Source organism: Cyphomyrmex costatus, unplaced genomic scaffold, assembly GCF_001594065.2.
Source record: "Cyphomyrmex costatus isolate MS0001 unplaced genomic scaffold, Ccosl1.0 scaffold69, whole genome shotgun sequence".
Taxonomy (NCBI): Eukaryota; Metazoa; Arthropoda; class Insecta; order Hymenoptera; family Formicidae; genus Cyphomyrmex; species Cyphomyrmex costatus.
This window is the reverse complement of record NW_017280255.1, coordinates 2,662,999-2,688,329: the sequence shown is the minus strand read 5'-3', so window position 1 is coordinate 2,688,329 and position 25,331 is coordinate 2,662,999. Positions and strand designations below refer to the sequence as shown.

The following is a 25,331-nucleotide window of genomic DNA, read 5'->3' as shown; positions in this document are numbered from 1 at the left end:
CAAGGTGAAAAAGATTTTGACCTGTCTTCGTCCCCGCCTTAGGATAGTATCTCCTTAAATGATTAAGAACAATTAAGACTCATCTGCTTCGCAAGCAAGCTAGAACGAGTTAAAGCTTGATGTGAATTATTAGATATAACAGAGATAAGGTAATTGAAGATATCATACACAATGTAGGATCAATTCGAATAAAAATTTAGTATGAGATCTTATATGGAATTTTTTACGCACCAACGCGTAAGCATAAATGTATTTTTAGTAAAAACAGTTAATAAAGTTATGAAATGCAACATAATTGTTTCTCGAAGTTAAAAACTTTGAGAAACTAAAAATTTAACATAAAGCTTAACATAATATAATCGTATATTATATTTTTAATTAAAACATATACTGCTTTCCGTTATAAAAAGCAATATAAGTAAATAGAAAAGATTATTACGGATAGACTTTTAGGTAAACTTAAAAAAATATGATAAAAATTAGAAAAATTTGATAAAGAAGAATCTTATTTGAGTGGTTCACACAAACAAAGAAGGCCGAAAAATCATTCAACCAGATCAAAGGCAGAGCGCTCAACGATCGCTATGAGACAACAGCTGCCAGAGATTGACTTTTATATGAGTTTACAACGTACGGGGAGAACAAGGGAGAGAAGAGTATATAAACGGTACAAAGAGCAACACGTAAATTAAATTCCGCAATACTCAAGGAAAGATATGAAACTTGTCGCGAATTTGATGTTTATATCGGATCGTTGGAAAAATCTGGGGTACAACGTGCAAATACCACAAATTTATAATAATATAATCATAAATATATTATAAAAATATAACTTAATAAAATAGACTCGGTTGAATAAATCCAAGAAAAATGATAAATGCCTTATCGAGTCAGAACATTGGTTGTTCTTGAAGAGTTGAAATGCTGCTTTATTGTATCTTGATAATAACAACGTTTCGATCCAAATTCGGATCCTTTTCAAGTCTCAAAGTACATATAATAAATTAAACTTGTTAACATTGTGCTCCCTAGAACACTATACATTAAGAATAAATTAATAATAATTCTAAGACAATAATACATTACATAATATATTGAATTACTTACATGTAACAATCATGGAAAATAAAATACAAGAAAAAGATATTATTCTGTAAATAAGCATTCGTATGCTTTATCTAACAATTCTGTATCCGTTTGCAAATTTAAACTATTGTTTTGTGTATGTCAATCATTTCTGACATGAGTCTTTTATTTAAAATTATTTCCTCATCAAGTATTTTAATATTATTCCAATCAAAATCATGAGAGAATTCTAAACGATGCTCCGTAATGACCGATCTTTGTTGAGTGTTTCAATTAATGTGATTCTTATATTCCGATATTCTCGTTTTTAAGATCCTACTCGTTTATCTCTTTTTCTCTCTCTGCAATGATCCTTTACTTTGTTTTCGTATATGACAATGTCAACTGATGTATCAATTTTTGTAATTAGAAGTAGTTTAACTCTTGACATGACAACTTGTATTATATTTTCCATGATTGTTACATGTAAGTAATTCAATATACAGGGTGTTTCCAAATTACCGCCCAGTATTTATATAGCGTTATTCCTGATAAAAAATTAAGTCGATTGTTATTAGGAAATTTTGTTCCATCATGTTTACCTATGCAGTTATTATCGAGTAAAGATAATCCAACCAACGCTGTGTTCTAAACAGACGCACGTCCGTGAGCCGCGCGTCTAGTAGTGTACATACGTGAGCGCTCCGCCAAGCCGGCGTGGCGGAGCGCTCACGTATGTACACTACTAGACGCGCGGCTCACGGACGTGCGTCTGTTTAGAACACAGCGTTGGTTGGATTATCTTTACTCGATAATAACTGCATAGGTAAACATGATGGAACAAAATTTCCTAATAACAATCGACTTAATTTTTTATCAGGAATAACGCTATATAAATACTGGGCGGTAATTTGGAAACACCCTGTATATTGAATTACTTACATGTAACAATCATGGAAAATATAATACAAGTTGTCATGTCAAGAGTTAAACTACTTCTAATTACAAAAATTGATACATCAGTTGACATTGTCATATACGAAAACAAAGTAAAGGATCATTGCAGAGAGAGAAAAAGAGACAAACGAGTAGGATCTTAAAAACGAGAATATCGGAACATAAGAATCACATTAATTGAAACACTCAACAAAGATCGGTCATTACGGAGCATCGTTTAGAATTCTCTCATGATTTCGATTGGAATAATATTAAAATACTTGATGAGGAAATAATTTTAAATAAAAGACTCATGTCACAAATGATTCACATACACAAAACGATAGTTTAAAGGCTCTAGCAGAACTAAGATGGTCCAAAATGCCCCAGAAGGTATTTCAATGGCTCAAGGTATATTCTTTTCTATACTAAAAAGTAAACATTGTCAGCAAGTTTCAACTTCCTAGCCGAATAATTAAGCCCGTTACACCGGAAAAGGTGTTTTTTTAATTTTTATTTTTTTACTTCGTAACTGTAAGAGCAATTTCTACACAAAAATTCAAGTGTGTAAACGATATCAGAGTACATATATGACAATTTTTTCGACGTAATTTACCGTACGGGAGATTTTAAAAAAATTAATGAAAAATTAAAAAAATTTTTTTCTCGCGTTCAAAAAATGACGCCCTCTGAAAAAAATTTCAGAAGATGTATTTTCGTTCAAAGTATATTGTCAATTTTTATCAGATTTTTAAAAAAATTGGGCCATTGTCAAAAAAAATAAAAACTGCATTTTTTACCATTTTTTTAACTTTATAAGCGCAAGTGACCTATATTTGCATGATATTTAACGCGCAATTAGTTATATTTCTTTGCACAATAGAGAGACATATTTATTTTTCAATCCTACATTCATTATATAAGATAATTTGCGATATTTCTTAATTTTTTACCGGCATTTTTGTATATTTGTTTAAAATAATATCATTATAATGCTAAAGATTGTAAATTGCTGTGGAAACGCGTAAAAACTCGACATTCAAAAACCCGATACTTCAAAAACCCGACATTAAACAACTCGACACTTCAAAAACTAAACTTTAAAAAACCCGACACTTCAATTTTTTCATAACAACACACAATAATTTAATTTTTGGGTGCCGCGGTTTTGAAAGTCGAATTTTTGAAGTGTCGGGTTTTTACGTGTTTCCATGGCTGTTATCGTGTATGATGTCGTATTGCCATGAATTTTTTCAAAATATATGCCGTGCCAATACGTATAACTTAAAATCTCTTAAGATTTTCTTCTCAGTAATTTTATTACAATTATAACCACAGTCATATGCAAGTTTGTGCGTAGCTTTACGATATAATTTCTCCACGTAGTTTCACAAACTACTGAGAAGATTTCGGGACTTATTTGACTACAATTCAGGTCACTATAAATGGAAACTTGGATAAACAAAACGAGATAGAAAAATTAAACTTAAGAAAAAACAGTTGTAGTTACGTGTACTATTTAAAATATATTTAATTTAAATATATATTTTTATATATTTAATTTTAAGTGTCGGGTTTTTTAAAGTCTAATTTTTGAAGTGTCGAGTTGTTTAATGTCGGATTTTTGAAGTATCGGGTTCTTGAATGTCGAGTTTTTACGCGTTTCCACAACAATTTACAATCTTTAGCATTATAATGATATTATTTCAAACAAATATACAAAAATGCCGGTAAACAATTAAGAAATATCGCAAATTATCTTATATAATGAATGTAGGATTGAAAAATAAATATGTCTCTCTATTGTGCGAAGAAATATAACTAATTGCGCGTTAAATATCATGCAAATATAGGTCACTTGCGCTTATAAAGTTAAAAAAATGGTGAAAAATACAGTTTTTATTTTTTTTGACAATGGCCCAATTTTCTTAAAAATTTGAAAAAAATTGATAATATACTTTGAACGAAAATACATCTTCAGAATTTTTTTTCAGAGGGCATCATTTTTTAAACGCGAGAAAAAATTTTTTTAATTCATCATTAATTTTTTAAAAATCTCCCGTACGGTAAATTACACCGAAAAAATTATCATATATGTACTCTGATATCGTTTACACACTTGAATTTTTGTGTAGAGATTGCTCTTACAGTCACGAAATAAAAAAATAAAAATTAAAAAAACACCTTTTCCGGTGTAACGGGCTTAATTATTCGGCTAGGAAGTTGAAACTTGCTGAAAATGTTTACTTTTCAGTATAGAAAAGAATAGACTTTGAGCCATTGAAATACCTTCTGGGGCATTTTGGATCATCTTAGCCTGCTAGAGCCTTGTAAACGGATACAGAATTGTTAGATAAAGCATACGAATGCTTATTTACAGAATAATATCTTTTTCTTATATTTTATTTTCCATGATTGTTACATGTAAGTAATTCAATATATGTATATGTAATGTATTATTGTCTTAGAATTATTATTAATTTATAATGAAAGAAATACCAGTTGACTCGTGCGATAAAAATCTGAGGTAGTGAAATTGCCTTGTCAAGTCATGTACACAGACATGTACACAGGATGTTGGTGTGTGATGATACGAAATATTTATTATATATTGTACAATTTTTCTCTAACGTTTCGATCCTCGGTTTGGATCCTTAACAAAGAAATCTAATATAACATAGTCATTGTGCTGCCTGAAACACTTTATAATCAAATCATGACAATGAGATATTGTATAAAAATATTAATGTTAATAATAAAAAAGTCATATCACATATTATGTGTAGAAGAACAATTGTAATTATAAATAGTATAATTGTTATATATGATTATAATATAAAATTTGTGCAAATAACTTACACACTATGAATATTAGTTGTAATGAATTATAAGTATTCATGTCTAGTGTTCGTGACATAATGTGACATTTAGAAGAACGTTATTAAAAATATGGAAATCAAATGTGCGAAAGTAAACAATCATATGTTTTGTCAAAAAGTTCCGTGTCTGTAAGTTTAAACTGTTTTTTTGTTTACGAATATGAATCATTTCAGATATGAGTCTTTTATTTAAAGAAATTTCTTTATCAAGAATTTTAATATTGTCCCAATTAAAATCATGAGAAAATTGTAATCTATGGTTAGTAATGACAGAATAACTAATGAGAATAACATAAATTATATTTTAAATGAATTTAATAATTTTCATCCTAAACTGAAATTTACTTTTGAAATATGTCACAACAAATTGAACTTTTTAGATATCACGATAATAAAAAATAACAATTATTTAATTTACGACTTGTATCAGAAACCTACATCCTCAGGTAGATATCTAAATTTCTTTTCGCAACATCATCATTCACGTAAAATTGGAGTGATCATTAGTCTGGCTGACAGAATTCTACATTTATCACACCCAAACTTTCATCAAGTAAACTTTGACAAAATTATTAAAATATTATTGAATAACGGTAACCCACTAGACTTAATTTTCAACACCATCAACAAAAGAATACATAAGAAACTAAACTCTCACAACTGTACCACATCAATTTCTAACACTATTGACAATAGTAATAACGTAGCTAAAATTAATTATTTTACTATACCTTACATATCTAGCTTATCTAATAAAATTAAAAATTATTTAAATGATTGTCAAACATTCAAAGTAGCTTACAAAGGTATTAACAGTCTTAACAACATTATTAAAGTACAAAAAGATAAAGTACACACCATGTTACACACTGATGTAGTTTATAAAATCTTATGTAAGGATTGTGATGCAACTTATGTCGGACAGACTAGAAGAACACTCAAAACAAGAATATCTGAACATAAAAATCATATAAACCGTAACACGCAACAAAATTCTGTCATTACTAACCATAGATTACAATTTTCTCATGATTTTAATTGGGACAATATTAAAATTCTTGATAAAGAAATTTCTTTAAATAAAAGACTCATATCTGAAATGATTCATATTCGTAAACAAAAAAACAGTTTAAACTTACAGACACGGAACTTTTTGACAAAACATATGATTGTTTACTTTCGCACATTTGATTTCCATATTTTTAATATACCTTCATAACGTTCTTCTAAATGTCACATTATGTCACGAACACTAGACATGAATACTTATAATTCATTACAACTAATATTCATAGTGTGTAAGTTATTTGCACAAATTTTATATTATAATCATATATAACAATTATACTATTTATAATTACAATTGTTCTTCTACACATAATATGTGATATGACTTTTTTATTATTAACATTAATATTTTTATACAATCTCTCATTGTCATGATTTGATTATAAAGTGTTTCAGGCAGCACAATGACTATGTTATATTAGATTTCTTTGTTAAGGATCCAAACCGAGGATCCCCTCGTAAAAAAGTACTACTAGTGTCACTGTTGGTACGAGTAGTAATCAGTAGTAACACTACTCGAGACTAGTAGTATAGAAGTGCAGTATTAAATTTACTACTAGTGGCACTAATAGTATCACTACTGGGAGTAGTGCAATTTACAGTAATCGCATTCCCGCATTTGCGGAAATTATTTTAATACAAATTTGAATTAAAAAATCGGTTTTAATCAATTATTTTAATCATTTCGTATTTTTAATCAAAATTTTTTATCTTATTTTTTTTTTTGCGAATTTACTTCTGCATATTGCACTAATAGTGACACTAGTAGTACTTTTTTCCGATCGAAACGTTAAAGAAAAATTGTACAATATATAATAAATATTTCGTATCATCACACACCAACATCCTGTGTACATGTCTGTGTACACGCACCGGCAGAAATGCTGTCCCTCGGCGTTCGGCGCGCGGCGCTACACACTCGTACCGAGCGCACACGTACGTGTTACTGGGAGCGCGGAGGAGGCGTGGAGCGCGGAGGGAGAAAGTAGTGGGGCGCGCTCCGATATTCTACCCTTAGCGCAAGGCGCATGATTGAGAGAGAAAGCGTAATTGAACGTGGATGCCTGCTCGCGGTGTCCTTTCGCTGTCTCACACATTTGTTACTAGTACGAGTGAGATACTCCGGTGTCTTTCGCTTGTCAATATTCATAATAATACTTTTATTACACACAAAATATTGTAATTATGCATAAAAATTTTTAATATTGTAAATCCACGCCTCCTCCGCGCTCCCAGTAACACGTTACGTGTGCTCTCGGTACGAGTGTGTAGCCGAGGGACAGCATTTCTGCCGGTGCGTGTACATGACTTGACAAGGCAATTTCACTACCTCAGATTTTTATCGCACGAGTCAACTGGTATTTCTTTCATTATAAATTAATAATAATTCTAAGACAATAATACATTACATATACATATATTGAATTACTTACATGTAACAATCATGGAAAATAAAATATAAGAAAAAGATATTATTCTGTAAATAAGCATTCGTATGCTTTATCTAACAATTCTGTATCCGTTTACAAGGCTCTAGCAGGCTAAGATGATCCAAAATGCCCCAGAAGGTACTTCAATGGCTCCAGGTCTATTCTTTTCTATAATAAAAAGTAAACATTTTCAGCAAGTTTCAACTTCCTAGCCGAATATTATACATGTGTACATATCTAATTTAATATACATATATTAAATCTCTATTTTTGATAAATGAAAAAATAATATTTATCTATATAATATTTATCTATATAAGTAGACAAATATAGAAGATCATATCGCAAATTATTATCAAAAACTTACTTGGAAAGAAAAGAGCACTAGGAATCAAGCTCAGATAATTTCACACAACACCGATATGTATCAAGTAAATCTATTTATTACAAGTGTGCTTACATGTTTCAATTTATCATAATTACAATTATTCACTGAGAGTAAGGAGAATTTCAGCATTCTATTTATTTCTTTCCTTTTATTATTCATTTTATTGTCTTTAAGATGAAATTGTCATCAGAATTTATTTCTCAATTGTGAGGGAGCTTACTATGACTAAACATCTTTTTATCCTTTGTTATTTTTAAATTATAATTTATTTATGTAAGTTTCATTGTCTCTGAAGAAGGCTCAAAAATAAGCCGAAACATGTAAGCACAATTGTTTGTAATAAATAGATTTGCTTGATATATATAGGCGTTGCAAGAAGGTGCTGCGCTTACGTATAATGCGCTATTCAAGCTCCTTCCTTGATTTATACAGGAGTTTTGTTATTTAAGAGTTATTATATGTTTTACAAACTATTATATTAGAAGTAAGAATAGAATTTAAATTTATTCTTGTTTCTATTGGCAGATATCAACATCAATAATGTCATAAGTGTAATAAATTAATTATAATCTGGAGATGTATGCTTTTCTTCTCTATAAAAAATTATTGCTATTTTAAGGATATCATAAAGAAGTAAACATTCGAGAAAACTGCAGACATTTTAATAATCTTAAAACATATAATAACTCTTAAATAACAAAACTCCTGTATAAATCAAGAAAAGGACATTATACGTAAGCGCAGCACCTTCTTGCAACACCTATGTATATCAAGCAAATCTATTTATTACAAACAATTGTGCTTACATGTTTTGGATCATTTTTGAGCCTTCTTCAAAGACAATGAAAATTACATATATGAATTATAATTTAAAAATAACAGAGGATAAAAGAATGTTTAATCATAGTAAGCTCCACCGTAACCAAGAAATAAAATCTGATAACAATTTCATGTCTTAAAGAACACAATAAAATGAATAATAAAAGAAGAAAGGAAATGAATAAATGGAATGATGAAATTCTATTTATTTCTTTCTTCTTTTATTATTCATTCTATTATGTTCTTTAAGGGATGCTGGACGAAATTGTGGGTTCTTTAGAGTTCTATGAAAATCTCCGAAACTATTGAACGGAATGAGAAATCCTTCTACAGGATTAATATAAATACAAAATTAGTAAGTGGAGTTGAAAATTACATGCTAAAATCGAAAAAAAATTAAAAACTTACATTTTTTCGACTAGATGTGTCACCTGACGAACATATTTTCTTAACAATCAAGTTTTACTGCTTGTTTCGATTAAATTATCCAACACCACCCGGCGTATTACCTGAAAAAACAACACTGACTTTACCGAACTGAGATTCAAAGCACTAAAAAAAATATTTTTATTGAACTGTAAAAATGATAAATTCTTTCACAGAATTAAACCAAGAAATACGTTCAACAGTAGTTGCTCGATTTTCTGAGAGATGGCGATATAATCGGACAGGAGCCGAAGGGCCCAGCGCCCAGCTGATCTGAGTGCGTTCGGAAAGTACATTAAATCTAAACTTTGTTGAACTTTCTAAACTTATTACACCGTGCGAATCAATTCAGATAATTATTTAATAAAGACAATTAGTTATTGTCAGAATTATCAGTAATTAATTATTATTTATTATTAATAATAATATATAATAATATAATAATAATAATAGATAATATATTATATTATATCTTCCGCATTTTGTGAGTAATAAATAATAAATTCATAATTTCATTTTGCATTATTTATTCATATTCTTTTCTTGTAATCTCGCATTTTCATACGTGATCGAATTCGAATTTTATTGATTAGTAGAAACGAGAAGGCATTGGCTGCGTTCAGCACAGAAAGCAGCTTTGCAACTGTTGTAAAATTCTTTAATATGATTGGCCTTGCCCTTATTTCCTCATTAGATCTAAATGTATAAGCCAATCATATTCAAGAATTTTACAAAGAATTTTGCAAAGCTACTTTTTCTGTTGAACGCAGCCATTTGCGTCCCCGGTCGTAAAACACTTATAAAAACAAGAGAAGACTGACAGTACGATATATGATGGGCGCGCGCGCGATATGCAAAATCCGACCGTACAACCTCCTCGCGGTGCATATTGGTTAATACTATAATGGCAGCATAACAATTATTGTTTATGTAATGTTGCATACAATAATTATTTAAATTGTTAAAGTATATATTTCTCTTCATGTAAGCATGATTATTTCGCTTTATTTTTATGTATTTTGTCTCTCTAAAGTACAATGTCCGCTCTTTCGTATGTTTCGATCCACTGTGTGCCGGTGTGAATATCGTTTGACAAACTGGGCCGGGCTATACCTCGAGCGGCCAGAGCGTTTCTATCGGAGCGCTCTCATTAGTACAAATGCAAATATTAATGTCTCGATTATTATTACGAATTTCGCTAAACGGTAAAGGACTTTTATGTTTATTTCGATCCCCTCTACCTTCCTGTATGCGGTGGGAAAAGTTAGACCGGACACCCTGATAGTTTGAAAATTTGGAGTAATTTTTAATGCAAAAAGAAAACAACTTTTTTACGTACTTTGAAATGCTAAATTTGGATCTGTCGCAAGAAGAATTGAATCGAAATTTTAAAATAGCATGTTAGTGTAAAACTATTGAAATATATATAGAATTTATGAAAAAATTATCATGAAAGCAGTATTAAAATATTGCACATCTGTCATGTTTAATTTTTTAATTCATCTAATTCTTTTCAAATGATTATAAGGTACAACAAATGATGAGCAAGACGAATCACTAGGATTCGATCATAATTTAGAAACGATATCAGAGGGACGCAAACATGTTAGATGGTTACTACTGGACTTCAATACATAAATTAGCTCCAAAGTTATATAAAAAATAAAAATAAAACGCTCAACACTTTTGAATTTGCACGTGTGCATCAAAGGTATGCATATGCATTACACAAATTACGTAGAAGCCTTGAGACCCTGACCACGTCAATTGTGAATTATGAAATTAATTCACGCATTCCTTCATTAGTCGATGGGAGTGCGACACATCTTGAAATCCAGTCTGAAATTGCTGCTAGCAGTCCATATTATATAGGCCTGGTTTACATCGTGAAAGAATTGGTACGCGTATTAAATGTGTTTCATGCTTTTACATCGCCATTTGTATCATTTGATACGCGTATCAGTTTAGTACGATACTCCTGCTTGATACGCTCGTACCAAAATAATCCGACAGCGTTTACATCGTGCGTCATAAATGTTTATAGTACGAATTTGATATGAATATAGTACCTGATACGCGTATCAAGTGCACGATGTAAATCAGGCCATATAGGCTGCGGTCCACTTAGCGCTTCAAACTACAGAGCATTTGTAGCACTGATATGACTGGTTCATTTGACACTTCGAAACGCTTCCAGCAACTCTAATATGTCATCAATACGTTACCGTTTTCGCTTCAACTGCCTCACTTCGGGAAGTGGGTTGGCTGCGGAGCGTCACGTAGCAATTGTAGCATTCGTAACAGTAATGGACCAATCTAAATATAGCGTTTGAAGCGTAGCATTGAGAGTATTTGGAAGAAGCAAGTAGACCGCAGCCATAGTCAAAGGATTAAGTGCGTCTATTAAGCTAATCGATATTTCATGTGTCGTACGACAAGGCTTTTCAAGCCTGTTTATTGGCTGTAAAACAGAGAGATTCTCGGATCTCTCTGTCCTATAGCCAATTAACGTGCTTGAAAAGTTTGTCAACCGACACATGAAATATCGGGCTAACACTACGAGGTCGTCAGGATAAATTAAAACGACTGAATAACTGAAACGTAAATGTTTAGTTTACTTTTCAAATATACATATGTGACATATATAATTAATCATTGACGATTCGGGGCCCATATTTTGTACATACACGACTATCGACAGTTGTCGGTGTCGTTAAGTAGCGATAGCCAATAAAGCTGGAAACACAATAGGCACAAGCAACAGGAAATAAGGAGCCGTCCAATCAGAGCTCTGAGATATAAGTTCGATATTATATCCCAGAGCTCTGATTAGACGGCTCGTTATTCCCTGTTGCCTGTGCCTTTTGCCTGTGCCTGTTTAAGCCTTAAGAATCGCACTTTTCTCCTAGAACAGTCTAACCCCCGTATTCATAGTCAGACCTTATACTTAAAGCTTCCTTAAATTTGGCTGACTATGAATACGGGGGTAAGGACTGCCTTACCCATGCCCGGATTAAGGGGGGGGCTAGGGGAGGCTATAGCCCCAGGCCCCACGGAAATAGGGGCCCCCGTTATATTAAAGAAAAAATTTTAATTCTTTGATTAAAATTAAAATTAAAATCATTCAAAATTACTTTAAATCTTAAAAAAAATTAGTTTTTATTCCCTTAATATATAGTAATAGTAGATGCTGTCCCATACATTTTATTTCTCTTTTCAAAGTACACTTCTCAACAAAATTAAAGGATCACTTGTTCCACCCTGCAAAAATAGGTAAACTTTGAGATAGAATAACTTCGTGAAAAATCATCGTATCGAGATGTTTAAGAAAGCATTTTAAAGCTTGAAATCTCTACTTTTCAGACCTGTACTTGTAAAAACGGTCTTACTGATATTTCGTGAAGTTGCACAATTATAAATAAAAGTGTATCAAACCTAAAAATTTTTTACAAAATTTGCCAAGTTCCACGGAGCCAAGAAAAAATTGTGCACAAATGCGGTTTACAGCTTTCGAAAGAGTGAATCTTTACCTTCAATTTGCTTTTTCATTGAGCTCTGTACGATTTTTTTTGACCGAGTTATTCAACGTTTAAGTAAAAATGGCCTTTTTACATTAACATTAAATAATTCGGTGAAAAAAAATCGTACAGAGCTCAACAAAAAAATAAATTGAAGGTAAAGATTCACTCTTTCGAAAGCTGTAAACCGCATTTGTGCACAATTTTTTCTTGGCTCCGTGGAACTTGGTAAATTTTGTAAAAAAATTTTAGGTTTGACACACTTTTATTTATGATTGTGCAACTTCACGAAATATCAGTAAGACCGTTTTTTCAAGTACAGATCTGAAAAGTAGAGATTTTAAACTTTAAAATACTTTTTTAATCATCTCGATACGATGATTTTTCACGAAAATATTCTATCTCAAAGTTTGCCTATTTTTGCAAGGTGGAACAAATCCTTTAATTTTGTTGAAAAGTGTATTAAACTGGATAGTTGAGAAGCAAATGATTGATGTTTTTCTCAATGTTTACATAACGCTTAGAATATATGTAACTATACCAATAGCAAATTGTGAAGCAGAAAGATCTTGCTCTGTTCTTAAAAGAAGAAAAAATATGTACAGAACAGTGGTAATCTTGTACTAAATTATTAAAATCAATCTATCTTAAGGCCATCACACGTACAAAAATTTTAGTAGTAATCGTAAGGTCTTAAGCAAATCGACCAATCACAATCAAGATTAAGATCTCACATTTTAATACGCTAAACTGTGATTGGCCGATTTGCTTAAGACCTTACGATTACTACTAAAATTTTTGTACGTGTGATGGCCTTAAGATAGATTGATTTTAATAATTTAGTACAAGATTTTGTAAAATTAAAATTAAGAAAAAAAATTTTAACTAAAGAATGTATTAATTTATTTATTTATCTCTAATCTTTATATGATTCAATTTTAATGTTTATTGGTTTGGATTAAATAACCTAATTATACTGCTTTACGTATGAACGTGATCATCCTTTTTTTTTTTAAGATTAAAAAGAAGGGCCCCTCAACTCTTTAATCCGGGTCTGGCCTTACCATTGACTATCGCTACTTAACGACACCGACAACTTTTGGTAGATGTGTACGAAATATGGGACCCAAGGATAAAGCCCAAGACAATGCGAGGGAATAGCGATAGCGATAAGTTTCAACCTATCAAAAATGTGTATTCCGGTGTATTCGATTTGATAAGTTGTCTTGTTATGATCACGTAACCGGTAACACTGTGATGTGAGCATGCGCTGCGGTCACATTTTCATACTTTGTGGTCACACGCACATAAGTATGCACCCGAGAAAGTACAAAAGTACTGCTTTAAGGTAGTTAGACCCTAAAGCACAATTATGTAAGAATGTCTTGAAACTTTCGTTTCAAGTAATTTAGGTATTAATACATATGCCTGTAAAATTTGAGCTCGATTTACCATCCCGTTCCTGAGATATAATCCATCAAACTTCGCCAATTTTTCTATATTTACCATTGCAGTATAGCCATTTTCGTCGTGATATGACACGGATTTTCATATATTATCGAAACCGCATGTAAGAAGTTAATGAAAAACGAGTATCATGTAGTTGAATTTATGAAGAAGCGTGAACAAGACTGCAAATATTCACCATATGATACTAAAGTTTGAATCAATAAAAAATTTTGATTTTATACATTCTCTCGAGAATTGACGAAGTCTAGTAGATATGGCAACGTCGCACTTTCAATGACATGTCAATCAATCATACAGTCGAAAATCCTTATACCTAGCGATGATTTTGATATCGGGGAGACTTTGGTAGCATATAATATAAAATATATAAATTATTTTTAGAATTTTTAAAGAGAGAGTGAAATAATCATGGTAATAAAAAGTAAATTATAAATAGGATAATAGCGCCTATCACTATATTCGTCTATATTCAGCTTGCGCCTGTCACTATATTCGTCTATTCGTAAAAATGTGATGTTGCCACGATCTAATTTCTCTTATGTACTACGACACTACGTGATACGTAGAATTTCCTTCTTTTCTTAAATTAACTTATTTCATTATGATTTAATATTGTAAGTGTATAAAATACATTGTTTTTTTATTCTTAGATTTTACATAACAATATATATTGATTTAAATTTAGAGTTATGTTTGAATCTGTCTTTAACTCGCATAGTTGGGGTCTAACTACCTTAAAAACACAAAAGTACTGTTTTAAAAATACAAATTCATTGCTTTAAATACACAAATTCTTTGCATTAGCAGTGAAACAAAAATCGTCAGAAAAATAAAATTAAATATCGTCAGAATTACCGCTAGCCGCATTTTTTAAATTTTACAGCTAGACAACCTTTAAAAATCGTTACATCTAGCTGGAAAACCGCTAAATTAGCATCACTGACCGCGTCAGGAGTGACTGATGCATTCAAGCACGTGCAGCTATTTACCAGGTGTATGCATAAGTTTTTTTCCGGTTTTTTGGTAAAAAAAAACACGTAATTTTCAAGGAAAATTAATTTTTTTTTATTTAAAATATTGGCCATCGGCTTCTACACATTTCGCCCATCTTTCAGGTAATTTATGAATACCATGCCAGAAAAACTGCTTGTCTTTTGCGGTAAACCATTCGTCGAGCCATTTTCCAACTTCCTCGAAATTGCTGAAGTGCTGCTCTGCGAGCGCGTGCCCCATTGATGCGAAGAGATGATAGTCAAATGGCGCCAGGTCTGGGGAGTACGGTGGGTGCGGAAGGATGTCCTATCCAAGCGATTTCAAGGTGTCTTTCACTGGTTTTGCTGTGTGAGACGGCGCATTCCCAGATAGCCAAACCCACCAAAAGCATGCATTGAAAATTTATGCTACATATTATAATGGCAAAAATCGAGCAGCAGTCGAACACGGTTTACCGTTTTAGTATAGCCATAACAGAAATACAGCAAAAATAGAGCAGACCTGCGTCATAATACATTAGCAAAAATTCTGTAAAAATTCATCAAACTTTGCCGAAATAAAGCAAGTAGAAATTGAGCAATACATGCTGACAAAATAAATTAACAAAAAATAGATCACAACTTGATATAAAACATGACTACATATGTTAAATCAGCAAAATGCTGTTAAAAATCTGGCACACTTATTGTCATATTATGATAGCAAAAACGCAGCAAAAATCGAGCACAGCCTGCCGTCACGTCGCCACAGTGGGTAAAAAGGTTCATTTTTAGGACAAAAATTTACCAACAGTGCAATTTTCAACCGATTTTAATTTTTTTTTTTTTTTAATTTATTCGTAATGAAATGCTCTATAACGTGATGCTGCTTTTGTTTAAACAAAGCTTGAATTTAAAATGGCGGATCAAAAATGATTGTCGAAGGTGTTAAGGGGATCCTAAATTACCCTATAGGCCTCTATATTACCGACAAAATCGTATAATTTTTGTATCGTAAATACTTTTTTTGTAATTCACAGATTCGAAAATCCTTTTACAGAATTAAAGTATACGCATTAATACGTATCTGTGAGGTAGAATCTATGCTGAAAACGATAATTGAGTTCAATTTTGAAATTTTTTATCGTTTTCAGCATAGATTCTACCTCACAGATACGTATTAATGCGTATACTTTAATTCTGTAAAAGGATTTTCGAATCTGTGAATTACAAAAAAAGTATTTACGATACAAAAATTATACGATTTTGTCGGTAATATAGAGGCCTATAGGGTAATTTAGGATCCCCTTAAAACGATATTGAATATGATATCTCACAAAAACACATGAACCGTTGTAACGAAGCAATGTAACAAAATTCTGCTAATTAATAATGTAATATTCTCTAATTAACAATATACAATAATATTACAGACTGTGAAAGCGTTTAAAAATAATAATGTACCTAACTATGCTTACTAATTTTTCTGTAAATCTGTTGAATATTGCATAATTCCAATATTTTTTATTCCGATATTAAAAATCATTTTGAGTTTAGGATTTTTTAATTGCTAAATTTATATTCAGTGCCTCAAGAAATCCACATGTATCTAATTTAAGGTAAATATATTCGATATTGTTATTAATCAAAATTAGTTACTTTGTATTTAATACAAAACAAGATGTTAGAGCAATAGTTTATTATGTTATGAGAAGAATGGATATATGTAAAAATATTAGTTTCCGTAAAATTTTTCAAGTAATAAAGTTATACAGACTGCGTACTTTTCGCTGGCGCCATCTCTTAGTTAAACCGGAAAAGACTTATGCATACACCTGGTACATTACCGACACACGCATATCATTTCTTGATAAATATGTTACAATCGATAATGTAAATGACTGCACATTTTCCAAAATAATTATATAATAGTCGATCAAAATACGTGGTTAAAAATTCCTACGTTATCGACTATTGCTTAAAAATTCCAGCTACATTTCAATAAATGAATTTCACAAACAATATTACGAAAGACAAAAGAAACCGAGAGAGGGAAAATAAAAAATTATTTTTGTACTATTTTGCAATAAATATTTTCAACAAAAAATCATTTTTTACCGTGAATATTCTTTACAAAGAATATTCTTTAGTCTGTATGCATGCACGTGTAATTGTTTCAGCTTAAAACTTATGAAAATTACGAAATAAATGTTATCAATAATGGAAGCATATATACAAGCTATATTATACGAGCGTATTATCGTGAATGACAATCGGACGAGCACATGAGCGTAATCGCGCGTGAGTAGAAACAAACTTAAATGTTTGTCTTATAGTTCGTGCCTCACTATCTATACATATATAGCAAACAGAATGTAAATACATACTGAGAAAATTATATGTCGCACTCAAAGAAAGATATGTTCAAAAAAAAAAGGAAATACGTGTAGCATATATTATTTATTGTTCACGGTCGCACATTGAGGATGTGTACATATCGATGAGAGAATCATAAAAACTGCGATATCTTTTTTATTTGTAACTGCAGCGTGCTGAAACAACACACGAAAGACAAAAGTTGCAATTTCATTTGTGTGATTATCAAATATTTCCTCATTTCAATACGTGCGTTATCATGATTATATGATCAGAGTTGTGCGTAACATAAACATGATGAATCTGAAAGTGCAGACTTAAATATAAGTGTATCTTTTAAGTCTGCATGAAAAGAATGGTTTTGCTAATTGCTAAAAGTATCTAAAAACTTTTTGTGCTGGATACAGATCTGAAAATAACTTAGTTCGAGCATCAAAATAATTGTGTGATGTAGAACGTAGAAACCGAAATTGCAGTTTACGAGAATGTTCGAATTATTTACAGCACTGTTCGTCATGCTTGAGATTATTATGTAATTACCTCGATGATCCGACAATATTATTCTCAGATTTGTATCTAATTAAATTTGTAGATATCTCAACGAAAATGTGTCAAACACATCTCGTTCTTTCTCAACGAGAGACTTTAAGGAAACATAGCAGATCTTAAAAACAAATTGCTACGGCATACCATATTATTCCGTCGCCATCATCATTATTATCGTTGGCTTGCGTTAAAAATATTGTCTTTTTTTGTGAAACGGTATATTTTTAACTTATTATTTTTAAATGTTACATATCCAACAGCCACAGTTTCACGACGACAGTCGACCTTCCGTTAATCTCGAACCTTGCTCTTTATGCTAACTAGACGATACAGAGACACGTATAAATGCGTGACCGTGACGTATATATATTTTAAATATATACACATATTCTTTCGTCACGCAGGAATATCGATTTATTATTATTAATGCTCTCCACGTCAACGTAATTAAAACTCGTTTAATCGTAAGTCCAATCTTTAGTCCGCCGAGCTAATTTTCCCAGAATATCTATTCCATTCGTCGAGAACGCAGATAACAGCTATAAAACAGAGATATTACTACAAGGGGAGGGGAGAGACAAAGAAAAGGCGATATGTTTAGAGACAGAGAAATAGATAAATGCTTATTATATGTACATACATGTGTCTCGTATCCTACTTTTTTTTTTTTTTTTTTAGGAACATCCGAAAAAATGATTCAGCCATCTCTCCCCGCCCTTCCGTCCCACACTTGACTAAATTTACCGAGCGGATTGGGCGATGGCCGGTGGTGGCGGCTCTAAATTTGACAATCATTCGAACGACACAGCTGTTGCGTCGACGCTGCACACGGCGATCAGCTGTGCGGCGCGCGCGCGCGCGCGCACGTGCAACTTAGGGACTTTTGGAGGACGCGGGCGCACATGCGCGTGCTAGCCTGCGGCGCGGTAATTCGAAAGATCGTGATTATTATGACGCGCGCGATGCCCGGAAACTTGTACAAGTTTACACCGAAAACACCAATTTAAATCCCCGAAATCGCTCGTCTTCGAAAGTTCGAACTACGGACAGAGAAGGACGAGAACGCGCGTACTTGTGATGAGATGCGACCGTGGACGTCGGTGATCCCGCGACGTTTCATTGAAGAGCACGTCGGGGAAAATCTCAGGGTATCTTCGTAATTCGATTCGTATTGTGTTGAAGTTGACTTTTTCATTCAGCGAGTTCCATAGTTTCCGGGCGTTGTGGGAAGCGAAAAGCTCGGTGCCATCGCGAGTGCGGAGCGAAGCAAGGGAGAGACAAAGATATAGAGAGAGAGAGAGAGAGAGAGAGCGAGCGAGCGAACGAACGAACGTCACGCTGTATCCTACGAGAATTTTCTCTCACGTGGGCCGAGTGCGGCCCGTGTGTGTCAAGCTTGCGCGTCGGCGGGAGCAAGACGGAAGGTGGAGGGGCAGTTGTTCGCGCACAAGGCGCGAGGAAGACAGAAGCGAGAGAGGCGAGCGGGGGAGGAGGAAGGCGTGTGACTTGAGCGGCTTGAAGTTGGAGCGGCTCGAAACAGTCGGGAACGCCAGTTGACGGCCAGTGTTGAACGGGCCTTTATCTGTGCCTCTCGCCGTGTTCGTATCATGCGCCCCGCTGAGTGAATTGTCAAGTGAAAATCCAGCAATGGCTGCCAACGAGCAACAGCGTAAGGTGAGCGAGCGCCGCGCGGGGACGGCCGTGGATTTCTTTCCGCCGGCGGAAAACGACGTCGGCCGGGGGGGGCATCGTGCGGCTCGCGCACGTCAATCCCACGGGATGAAACGTGCGTGCGCGGCGCGTCGTTTTTGTGTCAAAAGTCACCCGGGTTCGGTGTGCGTCTCTCCTTTCCACTTGTTCGGGGACCGCGTACAGTGACGGGAGGAACGTCGACGGCACGCGGACGTGAGGAGGACCGAGACCACGGAAACGCCGTGATTCGTCACGTCGGCGAGGAACGGCGCGACGATCCCCGGGGGATAAACGTGGGGCGCGGATAGCGTCCGCCGCGCGCGCGCACGCCGCATTCCCGAATAATCGCATGTCTTCATTCGAAGATCGCGCAGTCGGCCGCCGCGTATTTACATCCGTCAGCCGAGCAGCTGTCAGTGTGCGAACGAATGGTGTGCGACGTTTGCGATCGCGTCCCAACATGTTCGACGAGGATCACGACGGTGACGTGAGTGCACTCCGCGTTCGTCGTCCGATAAGTCCCGTAAAAGAGGAGACGATCTCGCGAGTCGCGCTGCGCGTTCTTCTTGTTTTCTTATCCGTGCGAATAACAAGGGGGGGTGCCCCCTTGCGAACCTTTGCTGGCGCCGCTGACGGTGTAATCGAAGCGCAACGTAACAGCTTATTACAATAGAGACGTTCGAGTTGCGTTGAACGTGTGACAGCTCGAGCGCTGCACGAATGAATTCCCGTTCAACGAGTCCCGTCCATCTCTTTCCTGGTTCTTTTTTTTTTCTTTTCCGCCCTGTGAATTCCTCGTGGACTCTCTCACGAGAAATCTGGCACGAGAGAGAGAGAGAGAGAGAGGGACGACGAGCTCTTTCCCGGGACAGTCGCATCGCGATTTTTGTTTGAACGCGGGTACAACATATGCGACTGTTCTCTGTTTGACGAGAACGTTGCGAGATCGACGATCAATATTGAGACAAAAGAGAAAGAAACGACCTTGCTGCGTTAAGAAATCTCGCGGCGAGGGCTGCGATTCACTTTTCGTTCGTTAAAAGAATCTCCTTTCTCGCCCTGCGGAAGTCCCGTTTGATCGTCGGGAGAACCTCGCCTCGTTCGTATCATTCCGTTGATATATAAATGCCTCTTTCCAACTTGTTTGCGGCTGCCAGCCGAAATCGATCGCCCCGTGTGTTTTGAGCCGCGAGCGTTAATTACCGTAAGCTACATCATCGGCTTACGGAACGCTTCGTCGTGCTCCCTGTCACGAAACGTCATGTGTCATCGTGGATAAGCGCAACGGCGCACGGCACGATTTGCAACGAGAGAGAAGGAGGCTCGCGATCGGCCATCGCTTCCGATTGCGGACGATAAACTGGGCACAGGCGAGGATCGCCCGTCCGCTCTTATTCGTACTTCCATTCACACGGCCGTCGCTCTCCCGCACCGTTGAGACATATGTTGCAATTGTGCACACATAATAATCTATTTTGTGTGCACACAGAACTTGGCTGTTTCTACGCTCCGCGCGGCGTACTTTCTCGTTTATTTTCGGCCGATTATACAGGGGATCGAATCTGGTTCTGTAGATCCCCGATCTCGCCTTTCCTTTCTTTTTTTTTTTTTTTCCTCGCTCAAAGTCGATCGGCTTAAATTGACTAGATAAATGTGGATCAATGTCGGGCGCAAAAGTTTAAGCGGGCGGAAATGCGACTCGTGGTACTGACAAGCTGTGTCACTTTAAGGCTGTGTCACTTTAAGGCTTCACCAACACAGCAACATGGCTACTTATGGCTATGATGCAAAACTTGATGATACACATCGTAGATATTTCCTAATGCAGGGGAGTGGGAACGGCGCATTTTTGTTGTTTGTCTGGACTTGTCAAACGTGTTGCCTAGAATATCCTGGTTTAATCATGCAAATAATATATTAAGAATATTAGAAGTCAAACTGGGGTCAATATAGATTTAGAAAATGTTGCATATGTGACATAAATATTTTATTGTAATCAGAGATGAACAAAAATGTCGAGATTGTATGAAGACTGATGTTTCGTTTTAATAATTCTCACTAAAAATAAGCAATATTAATTTTTTTTAGTGATCTTTATTTTTTCTCCTTTTTTCTTTTCCTCTTTCTCTTTTTTTGAATGAAATATGTACATTATGTACAAAAAATTAATTTTATTTTAATGGCTATTGTGGAATACACAACATACGTGTAGTATATTAGTTAAATATTTCTTAATTAATAATCCTACATTTACTACAATGTTTATTTGGACACAAATGGGATACATTTATAAATATACAGTTTACAAAATCATGTCTATTTATATTTAAAAAGTCATACAAATTTATTATATATTCTTTATATATATATATACATGTTTGTAATATCTTATATAATATAAATTATATGTATGTTATAGATGACATATTGAATTGGGGGAAGGACTAGAATTTAGTTATTATACTTTATATATTTGTGACTATTATATTATAATGACATAGTTTACTATAAATGGGTAGGAATCACGTGAAGCCAGAGAGCCAGCTCATCATGCAAGACGTCCCATGAATGCATTTTTGATTTTTTGTAAGAGGCATCGTGGCTCAGTGCGATCTGGCTTTCCACACTTGGAAAATAGGGCAGTTACCAGAGTCTTGGGTGAATGGTGGGCAACCCTTCATCCTGATCAGAAGCGTTCCTATACAAATCTTGCACAGGAAGTAAGGATAATCACATGAGAAATGAATGAATTGATTAATTTGTAGAATGATGTAAATTTATAATATAAATATATTATACTATCAAAAATAAAATTAATTTATTTAACTGTTATTAGATCTATATCAGGACATAAATATCATGTAGCTTAATTTTTTTCCAGTACAAGGATGCTTTTCTAAATGCAAATCCTGACTTCAAGTGGTACAAATTACCAGCACCTCCGCTACGTACTTTAAATACTAGGCCTACCAACAAGAAGCAGGAATCAAGTAGTAGTGTGCAATCCACAGATAGTGTCAAATCTGAATATGAGTCTTCCGATTGTACAAAGTCAGACAGACGAGACGGACAATCAATTCAACCAGGCAAATTGGCAGATGAATCGCAGATTGGAGGACTCAGTTCTCTCTTCACGCCTCAAAAGTCAGAAATGCCTGAGGAGACCATTAATGGTATCGCAGAAAATGAATCTGTTCCACCAAAACCACCCAAAAAGAGGTATACAGAATCACCTTTCCAAGATGATCAAAAAAGAGACTGTAAAACAGATCTATTTGGTGAAAAGAAAAGAAAAAGAACTGAGTCAAATAATAATGAACAGCACGAAACGGTAAGAATCAATCTGCTTATGAAAATATAAATTTACGAAACATTACATAATATGTATTATTTATTATTTTACTATTTGCTGCCTATATTGGTGCCTACTTAATATATGTAATCAATTAAACATTTATTTTAGATCATAGAAGATGAGAAACATACAATAAATTCTTTTGTGACAACGCATACACAACCAGAGGAGAATTTTCGTAGTGAAAGAACATGTAAAGGTTTACGTTATCAAAAATTCCTTGCTGAGCAAAATATCGGTCCTTCGGGCCAACAGAATAAACGAAGACGAACAGTTGGAAGTCATAGGTAGGTGATTAAAACTTTTTTTTCGGAATATTGTGAAATAACTAATTTTGTCGTCTCTGCAAGTGTTATCTATAATATTAAAAAATATTTTTTTATTGTTCTAGTCATGATGAACGTGCAAATGAAAGAAGAAACTCTATTTCTTCAAATGTTAGTGAAAAAACAGATTCCTTAAGCAGTGAAGGAGGAAACAGTTCTCGTGGAGATTTAGAACATCTTGTAGAGAGGTAACATTCCTATTTTATATTTTTTTAGAATATTTAATTAATCTTTTTTATATGTATATAGAAATAATGTGAAAATGTATTTAGTGCCGAAGGAAAAATGGAAGCTTCTAAACCTGAGGATACGGAAACTGAAGGTGCCGAAGATCAAGTAGATTATGGACCTTGGACTGCACGTAAAAGATTTCGAGCAGAGTATGTTCTTTGGAATCATTCTCAGATAAATAATATACATACATTTTTTTATCTTATTGTATTGTATTTTAAGTTAGAGATGTATTATAACTACGTTCTAGAAGCATGTTTTCAACGTTAATATGTCATTCTATCTTTATCATTCATTTAGATTCAAAACAAGCATAGAATACGCTGGTAGAACTGAAAGTGCGCTTCTGGAACCTAATATGTCTTATAAATAATATTTATACTATAAATTTATATTATAAATATTTTTCTAGAGACTTTAATTTGGAAAAGAAAATTGAGGCATTACCATCTTTGAGTTTAGAGGAATTTCAAGAAAAGAAGAAACAGCAACGTACGAAAAAAAAGAAAATTTTGCAAAAGTTTAATTCTTCTGCAAACAAAAAACATCAAAATAATTTGTCTTCTGATGGTCAGACAAATGGTCAAACTCAAAAAATTAGTACAATAAAAGAGAGTTATGAGGAATCGGAGAAAGCTCATCTTGTTGGAAGTCAGAAACGAAAAGCGCGAAAGCAAAGCATTACGCGAAATGCTGCGGCAATCAATTCTACCAAACATTCTGAGGATCAAGAGCAAAATAAATGTAAGTTATAAGTAATTTTTCTTAATAAGTTAATTGAACATGTTATATATTAATATATTTATATTTATTTATTTATGTATATTGAGGATAATTTTATTATAGTCGAAGAAAGTTCAAAATATTTTTTTATTCTGTAAAATTATTAGAATATATATACTGCAAATAAAAGTTTTATTATAAAAAATAACAATTGTGTGATATTAAAGGCGATAATAGTCAATAAAATTTTATTATAATTTAATTTTACGTATAACATATAATTGCTTTTAAATTTTGTTGAAAAATTTTACGTTAAAATAATTAGAACATTTTAATGCTTTATTATTTTAATTTTTATGATAGAAGCTTTAATTAATGTTTTATATATTGCCAGCTTGGTGTGCATCCCCAGATCTTGAAGCTCTAGCGTGTCTTGCAACGGTTGCCGCCAATAGAACAAAACTTACCAAAAATAACGCTTAAGGTCGCACTATAAAAACCAAAACTTTATTAAGGTTTTTCAATGCAGTTTCTTATTACCAGGACTATTAAAATATACTTTTTCAAGTGCTGTTATAAATGATACTGCTACGGTATCAATAACATAATGATTATTGTTAATATCTTTATTGTTAATCTTTACTATTACAAATATTAATATTACAACTGCTATTGACTATAGATTATTCCATTATGCAGCATACGAGGGTCGTGTTCTTTTTATTTGGAATAACAGTTTTATTAAAAAGGAAGGTAAAGGATATCTTTTACATTTTATTATGTAAAAAGTCATTTTTTAATTACGGTTCGGAAAAGATATTTACTTTATTTATCTTTCTCCTAGTTGTATGTATATAATATAGTTAAATTATCTAGTATAATTAATCATTTTAATAATAAGTATTTTATGATTGTGTTATTAAATTTGATCATTAAGATGATATTTTTAATTATCTATGCCTTCTCTTTCTCGTTAAAATCTGTGCGAATTCTATGAATCATATTAATGCCACAACAATAAATCTGATTAAATAATACAAAGCTGTGACGCCTATGACTATACGAAGATGGATTTAAATTAAATGAATAGAACGGAATATAAAAATAAGTAA

At 33.5% G+C, this 25,331-nt stretch overlaps 1 protein-coding gene across 1 annotated transcript; it reads left to right on the top strand.

Annotated features, from left to right (window-relative positions):
• Positions 1-19,329: 19,329 nt before the first annotated feature.
• Positions 19,330-24,759, top strand: bbx (bobby sox). Its single transcript, XM_018547915.1, has 8 exons — positions 19,330-19,566; positions 22,104-22,304; positions 22,466-22,915; positions 23,048-23,226; positions 23,331-23,453; positions 23,538-23,645; positions 23,909-24,240; positions 24,614-24,759. Exons 1-8 carry the CDS (start codon positions 19,540-19,542, stop codon positions 24,700-24,702), a joined length of 1,509 nt encoding a protein of 502 aa, XP_018403417.1. The 5' UTR covers positions 19,330-19,539; the 3' UTR covers positions 24,703-24,759.
• Positions 24,760-25,331: the final 572 nt, after the last annotated feature.

Coding starts and splice junctions, on each gene's coding strand:
- bbx (XM_018547915.1), top strand. CDS start 19,540: ATGGCTGCCAACGAGCAACAGCGTAAG. Junction 22,305..22,465: donor ATACAAATCTTGCACAGGAA/GTAAGGATAATC, acceptor ATTTTTTTCCAG/TACAAGGATGCTTTTCTAAA. Junction 22,916..23,047: donor ATAATGAACAGCACGAAACG/GTAAGAATCAAT, acceptor CATTTATTTTAG/ATCATAGAAGATGAGAAACA.